The following is a 26,055-nucleotide window of genomic DNA, read 5'->3' as shown; positions in this document are numbered from 1 at the left end:
GCCGTGTTGCAGCAGCTGATGATGCCGTGGGTTTGGTAAGACGTGTGAAAATATCCTCTGCTCCACTTTTACTGCTTTACATCATCGTCAGTTTGATAAGACTTCAGGAAAACAGAGTGACCATGCAAATAGAAAGAATAATAAGGGTGAATATATGTGGGACTTCTTGTATCGTAGTTGACATTTTTGCTGTTTTCAGGCCTAAAATCAACATATAACCAAACACCACATGGCATTTTTAGAGAAAGGGGCAAACAAAAAAGAAATATGTCATGATTATCTCAACTTAATAAAAAATTAAACGCAATCACAACTATTTCTGAATAAGCTCATTTTATTATAGTTTAGCTAATTAGAAGGTGGTTTTTAATTTTTTTCTGGATTTTGGTTGATTTTTCTGTCAATGTTCTTAAACATTTTTAACGTTTCTCTTTTTCTCCACAAAAAAAATGTTCAAAAATTTCCCGAAAATGTGGACATCAGAATTTTTTTCCCACATTTTCAAACTTTAAAACGGATCATTTTTGACAACACGAAGGTTAAGCACCAGATGTGTGACGTAAAACGCAGAGACGTGAGGTTAGATGGTCAAATATTTATTTCATGATAACTCAATAATCGCTCCTCTTTAAAACAAACTAGTGAAAAGCAGCTAACAGCTTCATGGAATCTCCAGCCAGTGGGACAGACGATGGTTCACAGTGCTCTGACCACCAGCAAACATTTCCCATCGTCCTGAACATGAGAAGAAAACTCAGTAAAGCAACTAAAACAGAAGCTGGAGAAGAGCTACAAATACCGTGGCGCGTTCAGCACAATTTACAGTCTTTTTATCCATCAGTTTACAACCATTTCAAGTGGAATTACAACGATTATATGATCTGATTCAGTGTCAGGAAGCAACCTCAGTTCATTTTAAATCCTTTTTATGTCATCATGTGTTCAGTTACAGTGTGCGTTTTGTTCAACTTTAGCTTGAAAAATGACAAAACCAGAAGCTAAGCAGGTACATCTGAGGTCTGAAACCATCACGTGTTGTCATATTTTCTACAAATCTTAAAGAAAAAAGATGTGTAACAACATTTGTGGACTAACAGGAGTGTCAGGATGTGATAATGTAACAGCGGTGTGTGTGCGGCAGGCCGGAAAAGCAACACAAAGAGACCCACACATGCAGAAAATACACCAGGATACATACAAGAATTCTTTTCAGACGGACCGGGATCATCGGTTGAATAACAGTACTGCGGTTGTATTTTCCCACACAGACTTCAAAACACTATTCAGCCCACATAGGAGCTAAAAAAGGTTAGCCCTGTTTTTCTTTTTTCTTTTCTTCTTTTTTGAACAGAATGGTCTCGTAGCCCTCAGATGAACTCGGGCTGAGTGTGAGTTCTACATTCACACAGAAAAACGCTTTAGAAAAAGGCATTTAGCTTCGTTTAACAAGCATCTGCTGGACCACAACCAAAAAACACCGGAAAAAGTCAACTAGAAGTCATCACAGGAACAAGACTGCAGCTCCTTATTTCAGCTGTGGATTGTGAGTAAGGCGAGCCTCAACTTTACGTTTTCACCACAAAGCGGACATCAAACGGGAGTGAAGGGTGGTGGGGAGCTGCACGACCTCTTACAAGGAGATCAGAAATCATTACAAATAAAAAAAGCAGAAGCCAGAAGCGTGGCAGATGGAGCTCCTGGGCCTCTACAGCTCACTGACGGACACATGTAGCACCCTAGCAAATATCAACAGTCACATCGCTAACAGAATTCCACAGAAAATGTCCCTCTTCAGTCTGTTCAGTCCAGAAACTCTAGATGAGGAAAACAAGACTCATCAAAACCATGCTGCATTCATGTCATGTGGGAAGAAGGAGTGGTTTTCGTTTGGCGTCACGTAAAATGTCTTCGTCCGTGTTAGTTAAAACATTAGATGATTCCCTACGCTTCAAAACGTCAATCGAGCTCAAATTCACACGCAGACGATATCATGACGGACGTCCTGTGGTTTCCCACGGGACATGAATGCAGCATTCGATGCTTTGTGTTCTCTCTCCGTCTTATGAAATGCTCGTCTACGGGACAGCACCCTCGGGCGCCTTCTCAAAGTCCCTAAACCTTCTTCCAAAGCTCTGAGAGCGTGTTTGCCGATCACTTCAGGATGAAATGTTACACTCTGCTCCCTCCACGTCGTCGTCGCTCCCTCACTGCTCCACTCCGGGGGCGTAGTCGGGCCGGCGGGTCTGGACGATCTTGGGCCGCGGGGGGCGGGGCTTGTCGTCCTGGTCGCTGTCGTCGGGCGCCGAGCTGTCGCCGCGCTCATCCTCGCACACGTGGACGACCACGCTGGGGGTGGTGGGGGTGGCGGTGTGCAGCTCGTACTTGTCTCCTGGGAGGCAAAGAGAAGAAAGTCAGAAAGTCTGACATTTAAATTCAGACTCTGTGTGCAAATGAAGGAGCCACGACTGGTTTGAAGAAGCAAAGTGGGCAGGTTTCTGAAGTCACACAGGCAGGAAACTCGCACCGTAACCTGTTGTCCTCATTTACGGGCACCAAAAATATTGTTTCCTAGTCTGAAAAAATCCAGAAATTCAGCAAAAAAATTCCCCAAATTTCTGAAAATTTGCAAAACATTCAGGAAGAAAATTCTAATTACTTTAAAGTTTTATTTTTTTTTAAAAAAAATCCCCCAAATTTGGCAAGAAAATTCTCGTAAATATTTTTCAAAAAATGAGTAAAAATCTAACAAAAAATCCTAAAAATATCTCAAGTGATTATTGATATATATATATATATTTCTACAATTTCATTTAGCAGACGCTTTTGTCCAAAGTGACACACACACACACACACACACACACACACACTTTCTTTTTTTTTTCATGAAAACTTTAAATATTTTCTTTAAGAATATTGACATAAAAATCAACCAAAATCCAGCGAATTTCGCTGGATTTTGTTTTAAAAATTTTTGGGAAGATTTTTTTCCTCATTTTTAAAAAATATTTACAAGAACTTTCCTGCTAAATTTGGTGGATTTCTTTTTAAATAAAACTTTTAAGGGAAACTTTTAAGGAATTATTGGAATTTTCTTCCTGAAGGTTTTGCCAATTTCCCGAAATTTGGGGATTATTTTTTGCTGAATTTTTCTATTTTCTCAGCCAAGAAACAATATTTTTTGGTGCCTGAAAACAAAGACAACAGGAAGGTTAAATAGAATTTATACAAGGAATAAACATATAAGAGTTTATAATAATGTTACAAGACTGTTCAGATGAATGATTCTGCTCTGAATCAAACTAAAACCTGCCAGCACATTAGAAAGGCTCTTAATCTTGTAAAAAAAGAATTAATTTCCAAAACTAATCTCCAAAATGACACAATTTTATCACCCAAAGTGTTCATGAGATTTCCAACTTTCCGACGGTCCTTGAACTAATCACATCACTTTGACCAAATTTAGCTTCAAAATCACACAATCTTTCATTAAAATCACTTTTCTCTGTCAGTCTCATTTAAAAATTGAGCAGAAATGAACTGTTTGTAGCAGACAATGTATAAAAGTAAACATTTTGTGCTCTGTGGTGGAGCCCAGGAGCCCAAATGACTCAGCTCTGATCAACACTCATGGTGCAAAAATTCAGGAACAATCAGCAAATTAAAAAATAAAAAAGTCAAGTATCACTAGTTTGTAGAGCCACCACTTTCCAGTGTTGAATATATTGATTTTAGTTTTTATTTTTCCAAATTTCTTTTGTGATTTATGGCATTATAACTGTACCGTACTTCTCTCTACTTTTACACGTGGTTGTGCTGTTTCTGGAGATGTGCAGACAGTTAAAAAAAACGGAGAAAAAAATGCTCGGCAACTGCTTGGGGTTCAGAAAGTAATTTACAAAAGTCCTGATCAGTGAGGATAAGGCATTGTTGTCTTTTGGATAATAATAGTACTTATTTACAGCTGAATTCTCCTTCACTACTCATGCCAAACACTCAAATAACCAGTGTCTGTTTTTACAGCCTAAATGCAGCATCAGAACAGCCCTGCAGCAGGATCCACGTATGAAGATATGATGGGCCAAACGATGCTGCAGATACAAAAGGAGGAAACTGTTCTCCGCTATCTGAGCAGGAAGCATCCAGATCCGTCCACAGATTTCCAGGTGAGAGGATCTGCTGTTAGCTTTCTGTTCTGCCGCTCGTCGGCTCTGTGAGCTGTCAGGATGTACGCTGCAGCCTCGACTCGTCACCTTGGAGGCATAATGACCTGCTGACTCAGAGCCTGAGGGGTGCATTGTGGGTAGACATGAAGTCCTTATGTCACCGAGCTGACGTCGCTGCTGGAGAATCGACTGAAATGAACTTTAAAAAGCTCCAAAGTCTTTCTGAGAATGACTGAATTGTGTCATCTCCCTTCAGAGAAAGCTCTCATCCAAACTCACTATTGTAGCTTTGATGTGTAAAGTTCTGATCTTGTACATTTATTCCACATCTGCTCCTACTTGTCTCAGTAGTTCTTCAGCATCAGTGTTTGCTGCAGACACTGTGTTAACATCGTCTAATATTGGATCTTACTGTTGTCAGTCTTGATCATTTTAACACCTTATGAGTCACTGAATCCTGGAAGGACCGATCAAAACAGTGACTAACCCCACATTAATGAAATAACCGCCAAACTTAGAGTCCACTCCTACGCAGAGGAACTGAGCTTTCATTTCTGATATTTGTGTGACTAAATCAGTGTGCAGACAGGTTAAACTAGGGCAGACAGCATGATTCACTGCGGAGCAGGTTTTCATGAAAAGACGCAGAGGACATTAAAAGAGGACTGAAACTATTTTCCAGCTTCTTTTAGCACCTTTACTTTTCACTCAGGACAGGTTAGACGCCTCATGTTGTTCATTTTGGGGCTCTTTGTGTAGCAACTGCTGATGTTTTCAGACTCACAGACACATCTTCTGCTAAAGGATGTTGTATGTTGAAAGGCTGGACTGTACCTGGTCCCAGTTTGGAGATGGCACACAGCAGGTCGTAGTTGATGACCGGCGTGGCGTCCTGACTCTGCTCCCAGCCCACCGGAGGGGAGGCAGGAGGGGAGATGAGGAACTGCTTATCGGGCTTTGGAGGCTCCAGACGAGGACTTCCTATGTGGACGGACTGCGGGACAGAACGGCACGAGTAAGTCTGAGAGACCCAGCAGCTTAGGATGGAGGAGGTTCACATGTGATAAAAACAGCACTTCTACACTTTAAGGAGACTATTTCTCGCATAATCATTTATTCATCCTCCACCCTGAACCCTAAGAAAAGACATGCTGCCTTTAGTTTAAAATAGGACATTTATTATCACCAGAAACTGGAAACACTGAAAAAAAAAAAAAGGTCCGATTTTCAACTTCATGGACAGAACAATTAACCAAAGCAAAGCTTAAAATCAGAACTCTTCATCAAAATCAATATATTCTCAAAAATATGTCATTTGCTCGAACAGATTCTATGAAAACTCTAAAAAATCTGCACTCAGCATCAGTCAAGTTTAACTCTGCTGCAGCCAACAGGCACATGACTAAAATGAAAGGACTTTTTGGCTGAACTGGAAGTGAAAATGTAAGTAATAAACATTTCTAGGATGTAGAGTCACACCTGTGGACACTTGGAAAAATATTGACTCCATTTAATAAAAAAAAGGAAAATGAATAGCAAAAGAAATTCAACTTTAGTTAAAACTTTTTTGTCCTTCTTCATGGTTGTTCTGTTTCCATAGAGGTGTAGGACTGAAAAAAAGGCCCAGAAACTGCTCAAAGTCAGAGATAACGTCTCATTTCTGGGGGCTGTATACAAACTGCCAAACGTCAACGTCTGACTGATCTCAGCTGAACACTGAATTCTTACCTGTGCAAAGTAGAGCCTCATCTCTTTGCCGTTGAAGTCGGTCTTGTGCAGTCGGAGTCGAGCCTCGGCTGCAGCCAGAGCGTCACTGAAGCTGATTCTGACCCGCTGGAAGGACTTGAAGTATTGGAACTGCACCTCCGGGTCGAAGGAGCGGAACAAGGCCTCAAAGCTGGCCTGAAGTACAGACAGAGAGAGAGAGGGGAGGGTGAAGTGAGAACATTAGGATTAGAGTGAAACGATGACTCAAATCTGCAAAATTGGACCAGCTTCTGCACCATCTCCTCCACTTCCACTCAATTTGCTCCCTTCAGCTCCTCTTATCTAAAAATACTAAACACTGCGAGCCACAGGCAGCCATGAATACACTTATGAGACTTGAAGACACTATGAATAAAATTCATAAAAATAGCTTCTATTAGCAGACGCCATGTCTGTTCTTCCTTTTCGCTGAAGAAAGCCTGCAGGCTTTGTGTGTCTGTGTGCGTCAGGGGAGCTTTGGCCTCAATTTGGGATGACCAATTATTGTTATAGAGGCTAATTAAGAGAGAAAAATGAATGTGACGGCTGACCTTGATAACCACTTCCAGGACACACACACACACACACACACACACACACACACACACACACACACACACACACACACACACACACACACACACACACACACATTAATACACTTGAGACGGCAGCACATCAGAAATGATGGATGCTGCCTAAACACACCCACACCTCCATGCAGCAGCTATTTAAACACACACATTTTTCCGTTATTTAACGAAGCAGTCGACCTTGCAGAAACCATCCATCAAAAGCCGACCGTTCTCGGCTAATAGCTGCTTTCTGACCACTTAGTCTTGGAACAGTGAGGGGTTATGAGGTCAGTGTGTGCACAAAAACATTAAATAATGAGCTGCTGCAGAACCCAGCAGACAGTCAGAACAATGCTGGAGACCGAAACAATGACCACGTCTACAAAGAACAGCCGCACAAAGAGATAACTGCTGTTTTCTGCTCACGGTGACGCAAACGGCCTCCAGTCAGACTCTCACTGTTCAGTTAAAACACTCACTTGACTTGGAATGTGGTCGAAAATAACAGTCTGATCCGTCTACATGACATGCTTTTACACGTCAATTTAATTCAATAGAACTAGATTTTTTTGGGGCCCCTATTGAGCTTAGGGAGCAAAAAATCTGAATATTTATTCTTTGAGTTGTAATGATAGGATCATTCCCAGAGATATTTCACAAACTAGTGAACCCTCCTGTTGTCCTCATTTTCGTTCGCCAAAAAATATTGTTTCCTAGTCTGAAAAAAAAATCTAAAAATTCAGCAAAAAAATCCCTAAATTTCTGAAAATTTACAAAAACCTTCAGGAAGAAAATTCCAATAATTCCTAAAAATTTTCCCTTAAAAGTTTTATTTAAAAATGTGGCAAGAAAATTCTTGTCAATATTTTCAAAAATGAGTAAAAATCTTCCAAAAAAATCCTAAAAATATCTAAAGTGATCACATATATATCAGTAAAACTCCTAATATTTTCTTTAAGAACATTCCCAAAAAAATCAACCAAAATCCAGTGACTTTCACCGGATTTTGGTTGATTTTTTTGTGAATGTTCTTAAACATTTATAACATTTCTTTTTTTCCACCAAAAAATGTTCAAAGATTTCCCAAAAATGTGGACATCAGAAGTTTCCCTGTGAAAATAGCCCCCCCCCCCACACACACACACACACACATTTTCAAACTATAAAACGGGTCAATTTTGACCCACAGGACGACATGAGGGTTAACCTACCAAACACAGGCACCGCTCGACTCCGTACCACTGTCTGCTCTGCTACATGTGCTGCAGATGGTGTTGAGAGTATTTTAAAGGTTAAAGTTGAGCTGTTCTACTGGACAAACTATGTGATGACATATTTCTAAATCACTTTTATTCTGCATTATGTTCTGTAACACAAAGACTCCTGGGTGTCTAACCGCGCTACATGTACGTCAATAGCGATATATCTGCATCAGACCAACATCAGCTGATATTGTCCGGCAATATATCAGTCAAGCTCCAATTGGAACTTTTGCTTTTCCATGGTGTCAAAAAACTCCATTATAAGCTGTTGTTTTCAATGGAGACGCCAACGTACTGACCTTTGCCGATCAGATATGCTTGAATAATGGCAGCGGCAGCCAAAGACCAAACAAAGATCATCGCATCACTTCACTGATATGGAAATGACTTTGCAGAATCTGCTGACGTGTGTAAAATTTGTCAGAAAAAACCTGCTCAAACATTTGAACAGATTAAATCTGCAGTCAGAGGAAACAATGTGTGTGTTTTCAGATTTAAACGCTCCCGTTTTAACACCAGTTGTCTCATTTTTAGCAGTCTGGCACATTTAGTACAAGTCACCAGGGAAAGGTTTACTGTTGAGTTTTGCCTTGACTCATATCATTCTTGGCGATGCCTGATGTAACACAGATATTTTTAATATTTTGTTCACACCATTTATATAACTGAGGACAGAATAAAAGCTACAAATGTCTTTCAATGTAACAAACGACATAATGACAACACAGACTACAGGCTTCTAGATCCCCCCCTTAAACAGTATTTAGTGTTATTTATAGCAATATCACACAATTTAAAAATAGAATTCACCGCATGGCTAGCTGTTCAAATCAGAATGCATGAGATTTAGTATACCTGGAAAACAGCTGATGCTTTCCCAACCAAGACTGAAGATCACAGTTTGAATATATGGATAAAAATAGCATTGGACAAGTCATCCGTGCCTCCTGCAGTGATCAGTCAGACTGTTGTACCCACTAGACTGCACTGCAGCACAACAGCAATCACCGAATGTGGATTTGTGCAGTGAATCATCAGGTAGAAATGCTCGGCCGGGCTTTGAGAGATCTTTAAGGCACTCGTAATCGCACAAAGCACACAAGACAAAACACATAAACCTTAACACCGTGAGAAATCTGTACATGATCAACAGTTTACTTCATCTGCAATTCTCTTGACGGTTCTCTGCAGTGTCTCCAGGAAAATGTACAATATAATAACATCAGTGTGGAACAAATCATTCACTAAATACACAGGAATGACTCCAGATTGTATTCGTCCATCTATCTAAATACTGTTAGAGCACAAATATGTCAAACAGTGCTTGAAAGAAGTACATTTAATATGGTTTTCCCTTCAGAAGTCCATCTGTACAATAAATGTAGTATTCCAGTAATTTTGAGAGGCATCAGTGAAGAGACATCCCATGTCACATGTTAAGCCAAAAAAATTAAACATCCCTGCTTGAAATGTCTTTGAAGACATACAACAGGTTTTCAATGAGTGCTTTTTTTTGTTTTTTTTACTCTGGCTGGACATTTCTTCTTGCTGTTGGACCAATCACGTCTTCCTGACGGTACTACACAACAGTCTTAGCATCGAAAGTGCCTAAAAGCTTAAATACACAGGCTGTAGCTAAATAGAGCTCCAGAAGAACTTTTGCTAAGAATAAATGGATGTTAAAGGTTAACTGTTAATCGATTAATTGTGCCAATAAGGCTGAAGACAAGGCACATTCATGTCAGATAATGTGTTGTACATTAGCTGTAGTACCTCTTAGTGCCACCAGGTGGAGCCTTCTACTGATAAATGAGATGGACACTGCAGTTAATTTGTTTATTTTTGCAGTGACTGAAGGAGGTGGTAGTTTTGACTCCTGTAATGGCAAGCAAAGAGCATTGTGGGGGTTTAGCTAGCAATGGGCACCATGACAAAGACTTCTGCTGTGATTAATAGATTCTGGCCACAGTACCATGATGCACCAGCTTTACTAAAGAAGGAGCCCGGAGCTAAGCGAATTATGGAACCAAGCTGCCTTTGTTTGTTTTAACCAATTATCAGTTATCGATTGATAAAAGTACCAATAATTGGTCAAGAAATCTGCATCCTTGACCCTCTGATGCACAACATGGGTCAAGAGATGCCCATTTTCAATGGATAATGGGAACCTCTTGACCCATGTTGTGCATCAAGGGGTTAATAGTCTACAAAATATTTAGTTTTTGAAACAGCGTTGGGTAAAGCTTAACCACGGCAAGTTGCATGAATAAATTTCAAGGACCGTAGTTGGGCTGCCATCTTACCTGCGCCTCGGGACGGTGAAACACTTCGTGGTTGGTCACCGAGGCAACCAGGCAGAAGCGGTTACACTTGGTGGTCTTGATGTGCATGACGGCCGAACCGGGGAGCCGAAACTTCTTCCACCTGATAACCGAGGTGAGGGCGCGACGGGACGCTGAGGACGACGAGGGTGAAGACGACGACGATGAGGAGGATGATGATGATGAGGAAGGGGGGAGATGGGGGGGTCGGAGGAGCGTTGCCTTCCCCAGGGTGACAGACAAGCAGAGAGTAACTGATGCTTCCAAACCGGAAACAGGTCGAAGGTTTTTTAAATTTTCTTTCAGCACCGGTTCCTCACACGTGGGTCTTCTTTCGTCGGGGCGAAGCAGCCGTTTCTTCTTCTGTCCTCACAGTGAACAGATTCTTACAAACACACTTCATTCAAGGGAAACTCGCAGCCTCCTAACCTACATTCCAAGGTTATCAGGTCTGAATCTGCAGCTGAGAGACGAGATCCACCGTTGGGCTTTGCTCTCCTCCTGAACATCCAGCCTCTCTCGGCTCTGCAGCAGCAGCCTGCAAACTGAAGGAATTTTCCAGAGATTTGGGTGTGGAGAGCCGAAAATGTCATTCAGCTTCTCCCGAGCTCGCTCGCTCTCCCTCTCTCTCGTCCTGCTTCCTACAGCTGCTTAAATGAGCCCCTGCCAGCCGATGACGCATTACCCACAATCCCCTCCCTCTCTTCTTCCTGGTCTCATTCATTCGTTCATTCACTGTAAGCCAATCGCCTCTGGGAGGGGGAAGGGACGTCTTTTTCTTTTTTTTCCCCCTCTCTCTCTTCCCTGTTCTGACAGATACTGGCCAACGCTGAGTAATCATACAGAAAGAAAGAGCAGCACTGAGTGTGTGTGCAGAAAGATACTGGAAAATAATGACATCACTGCTGACACATTAATCTGCTTTCTGCAGAAACCCTTTGTCGGACGGAAAATGTGCGACAATGATCCTTTTCACCTTTTAATTTCTCAAAGACTTGTCACCTGACTGAGTCCGCTGGCCATGACCAGGAAACATGTCAGTGTTTGCAGAGACGGAGGCAGAGAGAGAGCAGACAAAGGGAGAAGGAAAAAACAGCTGACAGACAAGGAGGGAGATTGGCGGAAATAAAAACGAGTGGAAAGACTCATCGAGTTGGAAGGGAAGGGATACAAAGAAAGAGGTGGGAGGTGGTACTCATGGAAAGTATGCAGTTTGATAACATGCTTTTATGAGGTATTAATAGCAGAGAGCTTGAAGTGGAGGGGAAGTGTGCAGTTGGAAAAACAAGACCAGACTGTGCAGCCAATTCGTGAACATTTGCACCTGTGTGTGAGCACATTTATTGGTTCGAAAGAGGTCAACAGACAAAGAATAGCTTCGATGACGACATCCAGCACAGTTAGTGGAAGAAAATGCAACTACAATCGATTAGCAGAATGGGTGAAAACGCTGATTAGTGTTTCCAAAAGATTAAGATGACAAATGTCTCGTTTTGTCCACAACCCAAAGATGTTCAGTTTACCATCATAAATGAGAAAAGAAACAACCTCTGTGTAAAATCCTTCAGAATACAGAGAGAAATAAAGCTGAAAAGTGTCGTTTATGCTGCTGAAGGGAAGATTCATGAGTGAGAAAAACCTATTTTGAGGAAACAACCTTGAAAAACCTGTATTATAATCAAAATCTATGGCTGCTAAGGCACAACATGTCCTTAAATAAACACCTAAATTAGTATTTTGGATGTTCTCTTTACACTGATTTGAAAGAAGACATGTTATGAAAGCAAATATATCGACATTGCCAGTGCATTACTGTCTGAAGTATCTCACCTTTCAAGAGTTTATCTTGTTCTTTCAATGCGTTACTCCTCAGTACTCCTGCAACTGTTGATTATTTTTAATTAATGTGCTGCTTATTAATTGATTTATCCACTAGTTGTTTGGTTTATAAACAGAGACTGTTTCCTAAAGCCCAACATGAGGTCCTCAAATGACCCGATATTCAGTTTATTGTAATAAAGGAAGAAAGAAACCAGAAAATGTTGGCATTAACAAAGCTGGAATCAGTGAATTCAGGCAACTCAGTCCAGTTAAATGATCATTAAAATAGATTAATTTCATTGAGAACTAGTTAATCCTAATATGCCTTGATTATGGCTATGCACATCAAGTGTCTCTAAATATTTCCGTCTTAATTTCAATTTAACTAACCTAGACTTTGTTCCAAATTATGCAAGTCACATTTAAGTAGAGTGTGATTTAGTTTTTCAAAGTTTTTGCTTCTTCTACATCAGGGGTGTCAAACATGTGACCCGTGGGCCAGAACCGGCCCGTCAAAGGGTCCAATTGAGCCCACGGGACGACTTTGTAAAGTGTAAAAATTACAGAGAAGACATCAAATGCAGACTTTCTAAAACTATAAATTTCAAATAATTTCTGGACAATGACAAGTTGTTTTGATCATAAAGTAAAATACTAGATTGTTCATGTGCTATTTTGTCATTTTGTGTCTCATTTTTGCAATATTTAGTTTTGTTTTTGTTGTTTTTTTTGTCTTTTTTGTCATTTGTCTCATATTTTTGTTGTTCTGTTTCTCATTTTTGTCATTTTGTGTTTCCTCTTTGTCTCGCTTGTGTTTTTCGTGTGTGTACGACTTCACACGTTTGTCATTTTTTGTTTGCTTTATTCGTTGTTCTGTGCATTGTTTTGTCATTTTGGGGTTTTTTGCTCACTTGTGTTGTTTATCTACTTTTTTGTTGTTTTGTTTCTTGCTTTTGTCATTTAACTAGCTCGTTTGTGTCAATTATGTAATTTTTTGTCCAATTTTTGTAATTTGTCCATTTTTTGGTCCCTTTGCAACTTTTTTGTCTAATTTTTGTCTCTTTTTTTGTTTTGTTTGTGTTGTTTGTCCCATTTATTGTCATTTTTTCTCGCTTGTCACTTTGTGTCTCGTTTTTGTGGCCTTTTTTTGTCTGACTTTTGTTGTTTTTAATCATAAAGTAAAATACTATGTCATTCAGTACCAGATACCTGTGATTAAAAATTGGAGTTGCTGTTATTTATATAGTATTATGCTCTGGTTAAAATGCATTTGACACCCCTGCTCTACATTCTCATATCAGTTTCTGATAACGGTAAAACACTTAAAGAGGCACATCATTAGCAGAGTCAGTTTACATTTAATATGTTGATAAAATTTGATCTTTCCATGTGGAATAATGTGCCATAAAAAATCTCCATGAGGTCACTAAACGATGGAAAGATTTGTAAGCGATTCCGAGTAGTCATTTAAATATAAGTTTATTACGGAAAGTTTCCATCACACATATTTAGCTTAATTTTCAAACTGTTGTGGAGGTTTGGTGAATGGTCACACTGTTCCAACGGTCGGTGTTAAATTAAACTGAGTCGAGGTCATAGGTCATTTGTTTACATGTTAATCATCTACTCATAGTCAAAAATGTATTTTGAGGTTAAAGCTGCTTTCAGTGATGGGCGTGTGTGTGTTATATAAGTAGAGTCAAAAATAGAGAGCTGAGGCCAGATTCCTCAGAGCCCCGTTAACCTATGGAATGTAGGCTTAGAGTTTCTGATGTGGTCAAGAAGAATTTAATAGGTCACACTTGTCAAACGGTTTAAAACGAGCCAATGGAAAGAGAGTTTCACTGTCATGCTATAAATAAGAGAGATGCAGGACACATTCTGCCTTTGTCCCTGATGCAATAGATTTACCAAGTGTTGGCTGAATTTTTTAAGGTCAGAAGAGCCGAAGCAGTTTTTCCACAACAGTCGGTCCCTTCAGGGCCCCCGAGGATGTCAAGAAGACCTCTGGCTATTTTCTGTCTCACATAAAAATAACAACTTCCAAAAAGAAATTAATGTCATCCTGAAGCATCCTGTGCTGCACAAAACATCGCTGACTCCTCGGCTAAAATGGGAATTAAAGAGAAAAGAAAACATTATTTCCTAACCTCAGGAGCCTAACAAAAGAGGAGACCTGTGACATTTCGGTCTGCGTTGTCTCAAATCAGTCTCTTGTGACTCCCAAAACTTTGCAGAAGTATTTTATGCATAAAAAAAAAAATCAGAGTGCTGCTAAGTACTGAGTGATGGAAAAAACTGAGTTTTGAGGCCAGACATGAAGTCGTCTATCTATATAAGGAATAGACTGATTAACAGCCTGACAGGTTATTGTGGCTGATATTTGGCATTTTTCTGGTTATTGGTATCAGTATTTTATTGACCGATTATTGATAAATTAAATGTGCAAACCAGGAAATCAGCTACTCTCACAGTGGCTAATGCTATGCTAATGGCTAGCAGCTAAGTTAGAAGGCAGCCACAGATTAGCCTGAAACAGAGTCTGGAGAGCAATAATTAATAAAGCTTTAAGATGTGAACCTCAGTGGAAAAAGTGATAGAACAGTGAAAGATTATGAAAACAGAGAAGATCAGCAGACGTAATTGAAGGAGACAAACTGATGGATCTCAGTCGGTCCCACATAAACAGGAGAGCATCGTAATTTTTTCACTCCTGTTTATATTGTATAAATTCAGTCAAAGTCAATATATTATAATCAAATCAAATGCATATCGGCTCCAAATATCAGTCTTCAGCTAGTGAGAGAAATGTATGGCTTCTGTGTCAGCGTGACCACTTCCACAATGTCAGACTGCTCACTCTGCTTATTACTCATAATGAATTTATATGTGACCACTAGCTGTGGTTGTCTTCAACTTTCCCCGAAAGCCACGACAGAGTGGCAGCGATCCAGGACACTTAATTCAACAGTCATAACCGAGTAGGTACACCTGTGTTTTTCCGACTGTTACAGGCCAAAGTACAACAGACCTGTGTCATGGAAAGATGAAGGATCAATTTATCATGTACTGGGTGAAAGGTAGACAGTGAAGATGTATTCTAAAACCAGATAAGGAGTTAAAATCTCCCAATAATACAACCTGCCATTAGATGTACGTGAAAGTGCATGTTTTTACAAAATAAAAGAAACAGTAAAATATAAAATACAACTAAATAGAACTGTGCTACAGTTTTTAAAACTGGCAGGTGCAATGGAGTCAGATTTGTTGACAGCTAAATCCTACTCAGTCACAGTTTCCAAAGAGACCTATGACTTCAAAAGTATGAGAGTACTTTGAATCATCACCAGATAAAAAGTGATTTGAACACTAATGGTGTAGCAGAGTAGGTGCTATTCTAAAGGACGCACCAGCAAAAGAGGCAAAAAAAAAAAAAAAAAAAACCTTGTTTTTGTCTATTCATTTATAGAGAGACCTTTTTAAATATATTTTATCATTGTAGCTGCTAAATACACTCAGAAAAACCCCTACTTTGGTCATTGTGATAACTTTGTGATCACTGCAACAGATCAGAAATTATCTGCTGCTGTGACTGACATCAAAAAGTTGCAAAATCCTCTCCTGCATTGTAAAACTTTGCATGCAGTGGGTTTTTTTTAGGTCTAAAAAGTCTTCAAATATATGCATCTGCTGCAAACTAAATGTCAATATGTCAGGTTTTTTGATATTGTTGATAATTTGAATTTCAATCAGAGTCGCACTGACCCCTTTCTCTGTCTGGCAATACATTTTTGTTGGAAAACTGAAATCAGTAACAGCATCAATTGTGTCAACACTTGGAGAATAAACAACCAGGTGCCGTTACACAACAAGCAGCTCTGCAGAGTTTGACCCTTTTGGACCTTCAGACAGCGAGCTGACAGCTAAAACACAGACACGGTGACCACGTGTACTTTAAGAAGCTCCATCTGAGCCGCGGACAGACGGCGACATCTGGCCAGCGGTCTGCTTGGAACACGGCCACCGTAAACTATTAGCCCAACATGTCGACATACTGTACATGATATCTGCGGCCGGCTGAGAGCAGGTGTTAATGCACAGCGAAATGACTAATGGCACCGGTGGAAAATGTGTGCGTGGAAAATGAAGTGGTGTAATGCTGGCGAGCCTCCCCGACAGTGAGACCGATGCTCTCATGTAAGTGTTGTTTGTTGACGTTAAACATTAGCGTGTGAACATGTGTGTGTAGGTGCTAATCATCTCCAGACCTCAGCCTCACCCTGCTGTGGTGTGTGTCCGCAAGAGAGCGTGCATGCTCAGCCCTGCATTTTTTCCATCCCTATGTTTTTGTTTCATCTCCCCATTTTTTCCATTCCCTCACTAGACAGACAGCTAAGACACACACACACACACACACACACACACACACACACACACACACACACACACACACACACACACACACACACACACACACACACACACACACACACACACACACACACACACACACACACACACACACACACACACACACAGATAAAGGTGTGCACGTGTACAGTGCACACAGCATCAAATCCTGCCTGTCACATATGCAGCATTGTATTACTAAGCAGCTGTTTCATTTTTATTGCATCATGCTCTTCTTTCCAGTGTCGAGGTGAACTAATGATTGGTATTTGAAGGCTGAAGCAAGGACAGAATGGTGCTGCATCTGATCATAAAAACACACAATCCCTCCAGAATTGCATTCATCAACAGAACTCATTCACTTTCTTACAGACAAGTTAGCATCTAGTTGGCTTAGCTTCGCAAAAAGACCAGAAACAGCTCATGTGCTCTGAACGACAGTCACAAAATGTGCCGACCAGCTGCTCTGAATCACACAAATTAACATGTTTACTCACTGGCAGTTTGTCATAAGCCCTTTAAAACAGCAAACTGTCACTTTTAACCCTCAAAACCTCAAAAGGCAGCAGCAGGTCTGAAAGGCAGGTGAGTGTTTTTGTTTTTTTAAGAAGTCAAAGCCAGAAACCGTAAAAACAGATTGTTTGGTTGTGAAATCTGTGCAAATCTCAGCTTAGTAATGTGATATTTAATCAAATCACTATTCTACATGTTTCATTCATAAATCTGCTAAAAAATAAACAGTTTGCTTTGACCAGATTTAGTAAAAAACTAAAATTCTGCACTTCTTTGCGCTACTTGGCTGTAACCAACAGTCACGTTTCAAAAATTCAGGAACTTTTTGTCATTATGACTGCATCATACCTCACAAAAGACCACTTTAAATATCCTCTACTTTCAACCATTGTTGTGCTGTTGTCACAGAGATGAAGAACTCATTAGTGCAGAAAATTATTGTGATGTAATATTGCTGCAACCTAATGCTAGACAGCATTTAGAAGCAGCAGATTAATCAGCAAAAAAAAAAGAACGATTTAAAGACATGCAGGCTTCATTTCAGCTGAAAAGACCCAGAACTTTTGTCATGTGACTGCTGGTCACACGAGTCACTCACGGCTTCAGTTGTGCTGAGGGGAGCTGAATATGCAGTTTTTTAACAGAGTTTGGTGCAAATGCTTTATAATATGTCAAATAAAATGATCTTGATAGAATATCACAATTTTAAGCTTAGGATTGAAATGTTTTCCAACAGAACGGCATGTTATAGATGAGCAGTTTGGCAGCTTTTGTCTGATACACACGTGGACAAAATTGTTGGTACCCCTCAGTTAAAGAAGGAAAAACCCACAATTCTCACTGAAATCACTTGAAACTCACAAAAGTAACAATAAATAAAAATTTATTGAAAATTAAATAATCAAATCAGCCATCACTTTTGAATTGTTGATTAACATAATTATTTAAAAAAACAAACTAATGAAATAGGGCTGGACAAAAATGATGGTACCCATAACTTAATATTTTGTTGCACAACCTTTTGAGGCAATCACTGCAATTAAACGATTTCTGTATTTGTCAATGAGCGTTCTGCAGCTGTCAACAGGTATTTTGGCCCACTCCTCATGAGCAAACAGCTCCAGTTGTCTCAGGTTTGATGGGTGTCTTCTCCAAATGGCATGTTTCAGCTCCTTCCACATATGTTCAATGGGATTCAGATCTGGGCTCATAGAAGGCCACTTTAGAATAGTCCAACGCTTTTCTCTCAGCCATTCTTGGGTGTTTTTGGCTGTGTGTTTTGGATCGTTGTCCTGTTGGAAGACCCATGACCTGCGACTGAGACCAAGCTTTCTGACACTAGGCAGCACATTTCTCTCCAGAATGCCTTGATAGTCTTCAGATTTCATCGTACCTTGCACACTTTCAAGACACCCTGTGCCAGATGCAGCAAAGCAGCCCCAAAACATTACTGAGCCTCCTCCATGTTTCACCGCAGGGACAGTGTTCTTTTCTTCGTATGCTTGGTTTTTGAGTCTATGAACATAGAGTTGATGTGCCTTACCAAAAAGCTCCAGTTTGGTCTCATCTGTCCAAAGGACATTCTCCCAGAAGCTTTGTGGCTTGTCAACATGCATTTTTGCAAATTCCAGTCTGGCTTTTTTATGAGTTTTTTCAGCAGTGGTGTCCTCCTTGGTCGTCTCCCATGAAGTCCACTTTGGCTCAAACAACGACGAATGGTGCGATCTGACACTGATGTACCTTGGCCTTGGAGTTCACCTTTAATTTCTTTGGAGGTTGCTCTGGGCTCTTTGGATACAATTCCAACGATCCGTCTCTTCAATTTGTCATCAATTTTCCTCCTGCGGCCACGTCCAGGGAGGTTGGCTACTGTCCCGTGGGTCTTGAACTTCTGAATAATATGAGCCACTGTTGTCACAGGAACTTCAAGCTGTTTAGAGATGGTCTTATAGCCTTTACCTTTAAGATGTTTGTCTATAATTTTTTTCGGATGTCCTGGGACAATTCTCTCCTTCGCTTCTGTTGTCCATGTTCAGTGTGGTACACACCTTTTCACCAAACAGCAGGGTGACTACTTGTCTCCCTTTAAATAGGCAGACTGACTGATTATGAGTTTGGAAACACCTGTGATGTCAATTAAATGACACACCTGAGTTAATCATGTCACTCTGGTCAAATAGTTTTCAATCTTTTATAGAGGTACCATCATTTTTGTCCAGGCCTGTTTCATTAGTTTGTTTTTTAAATAATTATGTTAATCAACAATTCAAAACTAATGGCTGTTTTTGATTATTTAATTTCAATAAATTTTTATTTATTGTTACTTTTGTGAGTTTCAAGTGATTTCAGTGAGAATTGTGGGTTTTTCCTTCTTTAACTGAGGGGTACCAACAATTTTGTCCACGTGTGTAAATGATGTAATTTGGGCGACTTTTTCAAAACAACATGCCTTTCATATGCACTGGCAAGTTTTGTGTTACATAAGTTAATATGGATGGATTTGTTCATACTTAAGAAGTGTTACTAAGACTGATTACTGCTATGGAAATGTAAGGATGGGTGTTTATTCAGACATGAGACCAACACAATAAACTGCTTTCAGAGTAGTGAGAATGGGCGCATATCTAGGCAGAGGCACCCTAAAAGACACAAAAGCTCTGTTAAATCCCTTCTAGCAGTCTATAAACCTCAGCCATGTGCTTCGGTGTCCACAGGTGAACCTCTTTTATGGCACAGCTGATTATTTTACTCTCAGACAACAGCGGAGGGTAAAAACACACTGAACTTTGACCTCTGTTCAGCCTCCCTTCATATTCCTCGTTAGGAAATCATCACTTCTTCCAGAACAAACAGGAGGGGCTGCTTCACCTTGCTTGCTGAACTTGGGAATTTAAGACAGGGAGACAAGTGCAGAAACATGGACATTTATATGTTTTTCTTCATAATCTCCAGATAGCTGAACTCTGCTGGTCTTAAACTGTTGCACAAACTAAGATTACGTCCCCTCAGCACTGTCTGCTTCCATTTATTCAACCGCTGAGCAACAGATAAAACCCTCATTGACTTTTAGGTGGATTCCAGTTCCCTCAACTAAACTTCACTGCACTTATTTTTAAACCTCCATCCTTGAAACAGTTTTGTGATCCGTCCCACTGCTTTCAGCCAGACAGGCATCAAGTTACAGAAGCCAGATTCCACTGATGGGGCTAACTAACTCTGAGTCAGTGCGGTGTACAACAAAACAAGCGCGCTCACATTTTCCGTTTGCTGTGAAACTTGTTTGTCTGATCCGGGTCACATTTTTTTTATCTGGGTGGTTGGAAAAATTCAATGAGGTTTCTTATCATCCATGTCTAACCTTGCTGATCCAGTTGCGTAAGGCCAATAATGCTAATCGCAGCGCTGGAAACTGTGATCACACGGATGTAATCTTGATCTTAATCGGAGATAATGAAAGCGAGATTTAAATACAATTAAGTGTTTAACTTTTTCATGATCTCACCCTGATGCTGGGTGTGTCCCGCTGGAAAAGTCCATGAGGCTCGGCCGTCTTCCAGACCTACATGAGAGTTTTCCCTGACCTAAATCTGTTCTTCCATGCTGCTTTGTTCATGCTGTTTTTAGCCGGCTTTCTGCTCCAGTTGGCTCCAAACAGTCTAACGTGAACAACGCGCCGGAAAGTACATTCTGTAAAGGTCTTTGCAGACAATGCATCATATTCTGAGGCTAGAAGCTTTGATTATTAACAGAATTTACAGGCAAACAACACAAAACAAAGAAATCCAGCAGAGACAAACGGGAATAATTCACATGACTGTTAACAACGCTGCCACCAGGTTTTATTACGTCATTACAGCAGCGACCACAGTTTCTAAAGGCCACATAGACTGCAGTGTGTGTGTTTTACTGTATTCTAACTAGTTTAAGAGTGCAGATGTGTCAATTTACCTCCACCTGAGCAAAGGTTTCATGTGAATGCGATATTAGTTTTGCTCCTGTCACATTTTTATTCACTGTGGGCTCATTTTTGACTAATAAAAAGTCCTGCACCTCTATAGAAACAGAACCACTCTGACTCCAACAAGAGAGAACTCCAAAAATGTCTTCCATGCTTTATAACAAACTTATGTTGCCGTTAATCTAAAACACAGGTGAAAAAAACTTACAGTTGAATGTCTTTGATTAGTTATTTTACAAAATAACCCATAATATTAATATGGACAACATTTTTCCAAGTGCACACAGGTGTTACTAATTTTCTGGAAAAGAAAGGTGACTCCACATGGTTTTGATACTTTCTTTTAATTAAATTTTGAATTCGTTTTCATACTTCACACAAAGCAAAACAGCACAAACACAGCTTGCAGTTCAGCTGAGAACTGGAATATGTGCTACATGAATTAGTTTTTTGCCAGTTTGAGGTTTATTTTTGGACATATTATTAATTAAGACATGTAAAAAAATAAAGTGATTCTGATGAAATATCACAGCTTAAAGCTTCCTGACTGAACTGCGCTTCACAGATGAGTAGTTTAAGGACCGTTGGAAAGTTGTACTCCAACTATTCTTCTCTTGCTTTTTACAGTTTCTGACTCTCATAAGTAGTGTGATTTTGGCAATATTTTAAAGGCATCATGCCTTTTAAACCTGACAACAGGTTTTTTAGTTCGGATACACGCGTATGTAGGCATGTACATGTGTACTGTCTTGTCTACTATTTCCTTATTATGCGTTCTTTTCCTTTATTACTTTTTCTTTCCTGCCTTTCACATACCTAAGCATGAATACACAAACACACTTCTCATTTTCATAATGATATAATATTGCAGTAACATCACTGACAGTAGTATTTGGGCCACACTAAGTGTAGCATGAAAGGTTGATGCAGGCCTTTACTCAGATGACTAAACACATGATAAAACCAATTACAATCCAAGTTCTCACGAGGAAGTTATTGTGTTTTCTGCTTAATACCAACCGGCTGATATCTCTGTTTACTGTAAATGATTCCCTCTCTCTCTCTCTTGAGCACACCCATCCTTTAAGAGAACCAAAACAAGTGAAGGTTCTCAAGAATCGGTGAAACATTCTCACCCCTTGGTGGAATCTTCTGCCATATGATACATCATCTGACCCTCAAATCCTCCCAGTGGAAAAGCAACCGGCTCACAGAAGAAAGGAAACAAGGAAAAAATAAACACAAGTCATTTTTTTGCCCTTTACCCTTCTCCTCTGTTGTTTTTCCCTTTTCCATTAGCGTCAGCAAAGCCCCTACAGCGCACATAGCGCACAGCGATTCATCCACAAGGCTGATAAATAGTGAGTCTATCAGCTCTTGGTTGTTTTGTTAAGACTGTCTGGTTTCACACCAAAACAATTTATCTGTGTGACTTTTTAAACTACTTTTTATCAACCGGAAAAATCAGAAAAGTCCATCGCACGGATTGATAAGAAAGACAAAAAAAAACAAAAAACTGACAAACACACAGGCCCATTGTGTGTTAAGTCTGTGGACAGAGTACAACACCACAAACAGTCCGAATTGGAGAAGAAACCTTTCGCACAAACAAAAAGTCCTATATAGATATTGCATTAAATTTCCAGTTAGTGTCGTCATTTACCACATTAACAATGTCCGGATTGGATTACTAATTGATTTTCTTTCAAAAATAAGGACATTTCTAAGTGACCCCAAACTTTTGAACAGTAGTGTAGATGATGATCACTAATCAGATGTACTCTCCTCCTCACACCAGCTAAGACTTGAGATCTTATCCACGAATATCACAAAGACAAGTGGCAACCTTGACAGTCCAACATCTTCAGAAATGTGCTTGACTTTGTGCTAAGAATACAAACTCAGCTCTTACTTTGGTCACAAAAAGACCAGGTGGCTTTTAGCAACTGCCACATTACCCCATCCTCCCACAATTGTTGTTTCACAGTTGTTCCTCTGTTCCAGTCAGGGTGGAGGACGTATTGGTCCTCCTATATCCGAGGTTCAACAAAAAACTTATTGATACAAGCTTGATAAGTGTCCTGCTGAGGCTTCGACTGTTTTCTGCTGTCTATTGTTCAGTAATTCATCTTTCCATGCACACTGACAGCACAGCTTTAGTCACTGTTCAAACCACTTTTCCCCACTCTGACACACCTTCAGTGACTGTACCAAATGTTCAAACTGTATTCTACTGAATCTTAACACCACAAGTTAGCAACTGTGTTTTAAACAACAATTAATTTATGGAGGATTTTAATGATAAGGTTATATATTTTCTCTTTAGATTAACAAGATACCATAAAGCAACCTTTTCCAACCTCTCTAAACCAGGGGTGTCAACTCAGTCCCTGGAGGGCCACTATCCTGCATGTTTTAGATGTTTCCCTCTTCCAGCACACCTGATTCAAATGATCAGCATATCATCAAGCTCAGCAGAAGCCTGATAACGAGCCTGATCATTTGAATCAGGTGTGTTGGAAGAGGGAAACATCTAAAACATGCAGGATAGTGGCCCTCCAGGAACAGACCTTGACACCCCTGCTCTAGACTCTCTGAAATTCAAAAAAATCCTACATATTGAGAGAAACTACAGCCCACTAGTTACATTTATAATTGTGAAAAAATTGTGCCAGCTCACCTAAATGTAAAAGTTATATGGATCAGTGCAACTAATGATAAAGATAAGATGGTCTGATCTCTACAAATCTTCCAACTTTGACACAACCAACACCACTTAGGGACATTTATCAGACTTAACGCAGCTCCTGTTCAGGATACTAAACTCTTTGTAGTACTTTTCCTCCACAGATGTACTTCTATATACTTTATCCTCCCTTCTGACTAATTCAAGCTCATTAAGGGCACTAAAAACTGTATTTACAGAATAAAACTTAATGAAAAATACCTGCTTCCATTTGCGCTCTGGAAAGACTAGTACAGCTACATGACTCAGACACAGCTCATGGACTAAACAAGTTATTTAATTTGTAAAGTTGCATGTAGTTTTGCTGCCAGAATCAGAAAACACTTTATTTGTCCCAGAGGGGCAATTAGGTGGGTTACACAACAGAAAGAAGGTATTTCAGAAGTGGATTAATCTAAATCGGAACCAACCACTGCCCTAAAACCTGAGGCAAAAGCAGATTCATCACGGATACCTTTGAAGGAAGAAAGTATGTCATGGCTTTTCCTGTGAAAAATAGGAGTCTGTAACCCACATACTGGCAAAGTTCTGTAAATCTGACGCACTGGTTGCACATTTCAAATAGTTAGTGATTACTGTAAACACCGCTGCAGCCATGGAACTGACGAGGTCTACGGAGACTTGCTTTAGCCTGACTGCACTGCTCCATTGTCACTTTCCAATGAGTCATAACTTGAACTTACATTCCATTCAGAGACTCATTACTGTGAACTCAAGTGTTTGCTTATTGACGACAGTTTGTTCCTGAATCCTCTGCATGATTTTCAGCTCACACAGTACGGGTTGCTGTTGCTGCTGTGAGCATTAAAATGATACCGTTAGATATGCTACAATGAGATGGATGTGTTTTTCTACCAAAAATGAGACTAAAAATAGTTAAATTCAGGGGATATGTAATTAGCTGCAGCAGCTGCCATGCATTGTAGACATCACCCTGACTACAATAAAGTCAAACGTCACGCCTCGTTGATGGAGAAAGTGGATCACGACTGATGCTAAAATAAACCAAGGTGACAGGCACCCGTTTTGTTTTGTACGAAAATCTTCAGATTCCTTCACACATTAACACCCTGCCACTGTGAACAATCACAAGAACACAGAGGGGGAAATGACAGAAATAGATCCATATGTTTGGTGTGTTCACGCGCATGTTGCCTGTCTGTGGACTGTTTCTGAATCTATTGTGTTATGCAACACTGGGAGCAAATGCCAGCTGAATAATACTGGAAGCATCCCAGTGATGCATCCATCTGTCCATTTTCATTCTTGTGCTGTGATAAAATTAAACTGATGCAAGTTTGAGACAGCTCAGTCTTTGCCACAATGTTATTGTTTTAAGTGTTAACTCCATCTAGTGGTCTGAATCCATAAAAAAGTGGGAGTGAACATGGATGTGTATGGACCTGCACAGCAGAGCACCGAAGTCTATTTAAAAGTCAAGTGATTTAAGACTCTTTTGGCTCAGTGGATATTATATATGTTTTAGAAAATACAACTTTATGCATTTTGTGAATCCAAAAGCATCATTCTTTAATTCGGCACACATGTAGCACATTATAAGTCACGCAATTCAATAAATTGCCAGCTTTTATACATGGCTACACCGGATTTTAACTTACCTTCAGGTCCCCTTCATTAAACAAATCCTCCGGTACTTTGCAGGCGATCAGGGCGTTCGGTAAATCGGTAAAGCGGACATCTACGGTGGCCTCCTCCTCTCCTGTGTTCTCTGACTGCTGCATCGCGACTTACTATTGTCTCTTTCTGAAAATAACAAGCACCAAACCCTGTTAGCAAAGCAGAAATGCACATAAAAACTTGACTAACGCCCATCATTCATGTCCCGCTAGTTGCTACAATGAAAGTAGCTTTGGCTGTTATTTAATATCGTACTTACCAACAAAGCTGAGGGCGTTATTGCACGATAATAAGGAGTTAAACCCTCCCGTGCTTTCTCCAAACAGCCAACAGAAAGCTGCAAAGCTGCTCTTGAGAATAAAAGCTGCTCTAAGCTGACTAGCAGGTTTATGCTAACCGGGAGAGTGAAAAGATGCTAACAAACAAGACAAACACTCAATGTTCAGGGGAAATGTTTTCTCACTCAGTCTTGGCTGAAGGTAGCAGCTTTGTCCGTGTTACTGTCTTCACCTGAAACAGCTGAAAATTCTGGGAAATTAACTACAAATACATCTGTCGGGTATTTTTAGTTAGCATGGCGCAGAGGATAAAGGAGGTGACGCAAACCAAGCAGCGGATATGCGTTTCCGGGTTTGCTTTTGATATTTTACAAATCATTTTCAAAGATTTTTTATTTCGTGGACAACATAAACAACAATAATAATTAAATAAAAATAATTAAATATTATCGTTATTACATAAAAAGTTAATTTGACACACAAATAATCAATCAGACCTCTCATACCTCATAGAAAATTTGACCTTCATACTGAGAATATTTTCTTAATTACAGACACTTACAGTACATTTTTTCCACCATTTTGAACCCGCAAGACTTAATAAGTACAACTGATAGACACTTG

The 26,055-nt window shown here is 39.9% G+C and overlaps 2 protein-coding genes across 5 annotated transcripts in view; one reads left to right on the top strand and one right to left on the bottom strand.

The window, feature by feature from the left end:
- Positions 1–580: 580 nt before the first annotated feature.
- Positions 581–25,769, bottom strand: rcan1b (regulator of calcineurin 1b). Of its 4 annotated transcripts, none has more exons than XM_022197722.2 (5): positions 25,413–25,769; positions 25,135–25,279; positions 5,892–6,065; positions 4,998–5,157; positions 581–2,389 (listed from the first exon to the last, which is right to left on the bottom strand). In XM_022197722.2, exons 2-5 carry the CDS (start codon positions 25,255–25,257, stop codon positions 2,205–2,207), a joined length of 642 nt encoding a protein of 213 aa, XP_022053414.1. In that variant the 5' UTR covers positions 25,258–25,279; positions 25,413–25,769; the 3' UTR covers positions 581–2,204. The 4 variants fall into 4 exon arrangements, with proteins under 4 accessions (XP_022053414.1, XP_051799536.1, XP_022053415.1 ...); XM_051943576.1 differs by having other exon boundaries at positions 25,617–25,769; XM_022197723.2 differs by lacking the exons at positions 25,135–25,279; positions 25,413–25,769 and adding an exon at positions 10,050–10,829.
- The window catches only part of LOC110953620 (chloride intracellular channel protein 4-like), a 24,318-nt gene continuing 14,145 nt past the window's right edge, over positions 15,883–26,055 (top strand). The window contains exon 1 of the mRNA XM_051943570.1: positions 15,883–16,085. The gene's annotated coding sequence lies outside the window, so the exon portion shown is untranslated. The remainder of the gene's footprint in view (positions 16,086–26,055) is intronic.

The sequence above is a fragment of the Acanthochromis polyacanthus genome, chromosome 22 (assembly GCF_021347895.1).
Source record: "Acanthochromis polyacanthus isolate Apoly-LR-REF ecotype Palm Island chromosome 22, KAUST_Apoly_ChrSc, whole genome shotgun sequence".
Classification (NCBI taxonomy): domain Eukaryota; kingdom Metazoa; phylum Chordata; class Actinopteri; family Pomacentridae; genus Acanthochromis; species Acanthochromis polyacanthus.
Note: the sequence above shows the minus strand (reverse complement) of the source record. Positions and strands in the feature narration are given on the sequence as shown.

Bases quoted from the DNA above. Each gene is read 5' to 3' on its own strand.
- rcan1b (XM_022197722.2), bottom strand. From the start codon at position 25,257: ATGCAGCAGTCAGAGAACACAGGAGAGGAGGAGGCCACCGTAGATGTC. The intron at 6,066-25,134 runs GTAAGTTAAAAT...TCTGTACTTCAG, and splicing joins TTAATGAAGGGGACCTGAAG to GCCAGCTTTGAGGCCTTGTT. The intron at 5,158-5,891 runs GTAAGAATTCAG...TCTGTCCCGCAG, and splicing joins TGAGGCTCTACTTTGCACAG to TCCGTCCACATAGGAAGTCC.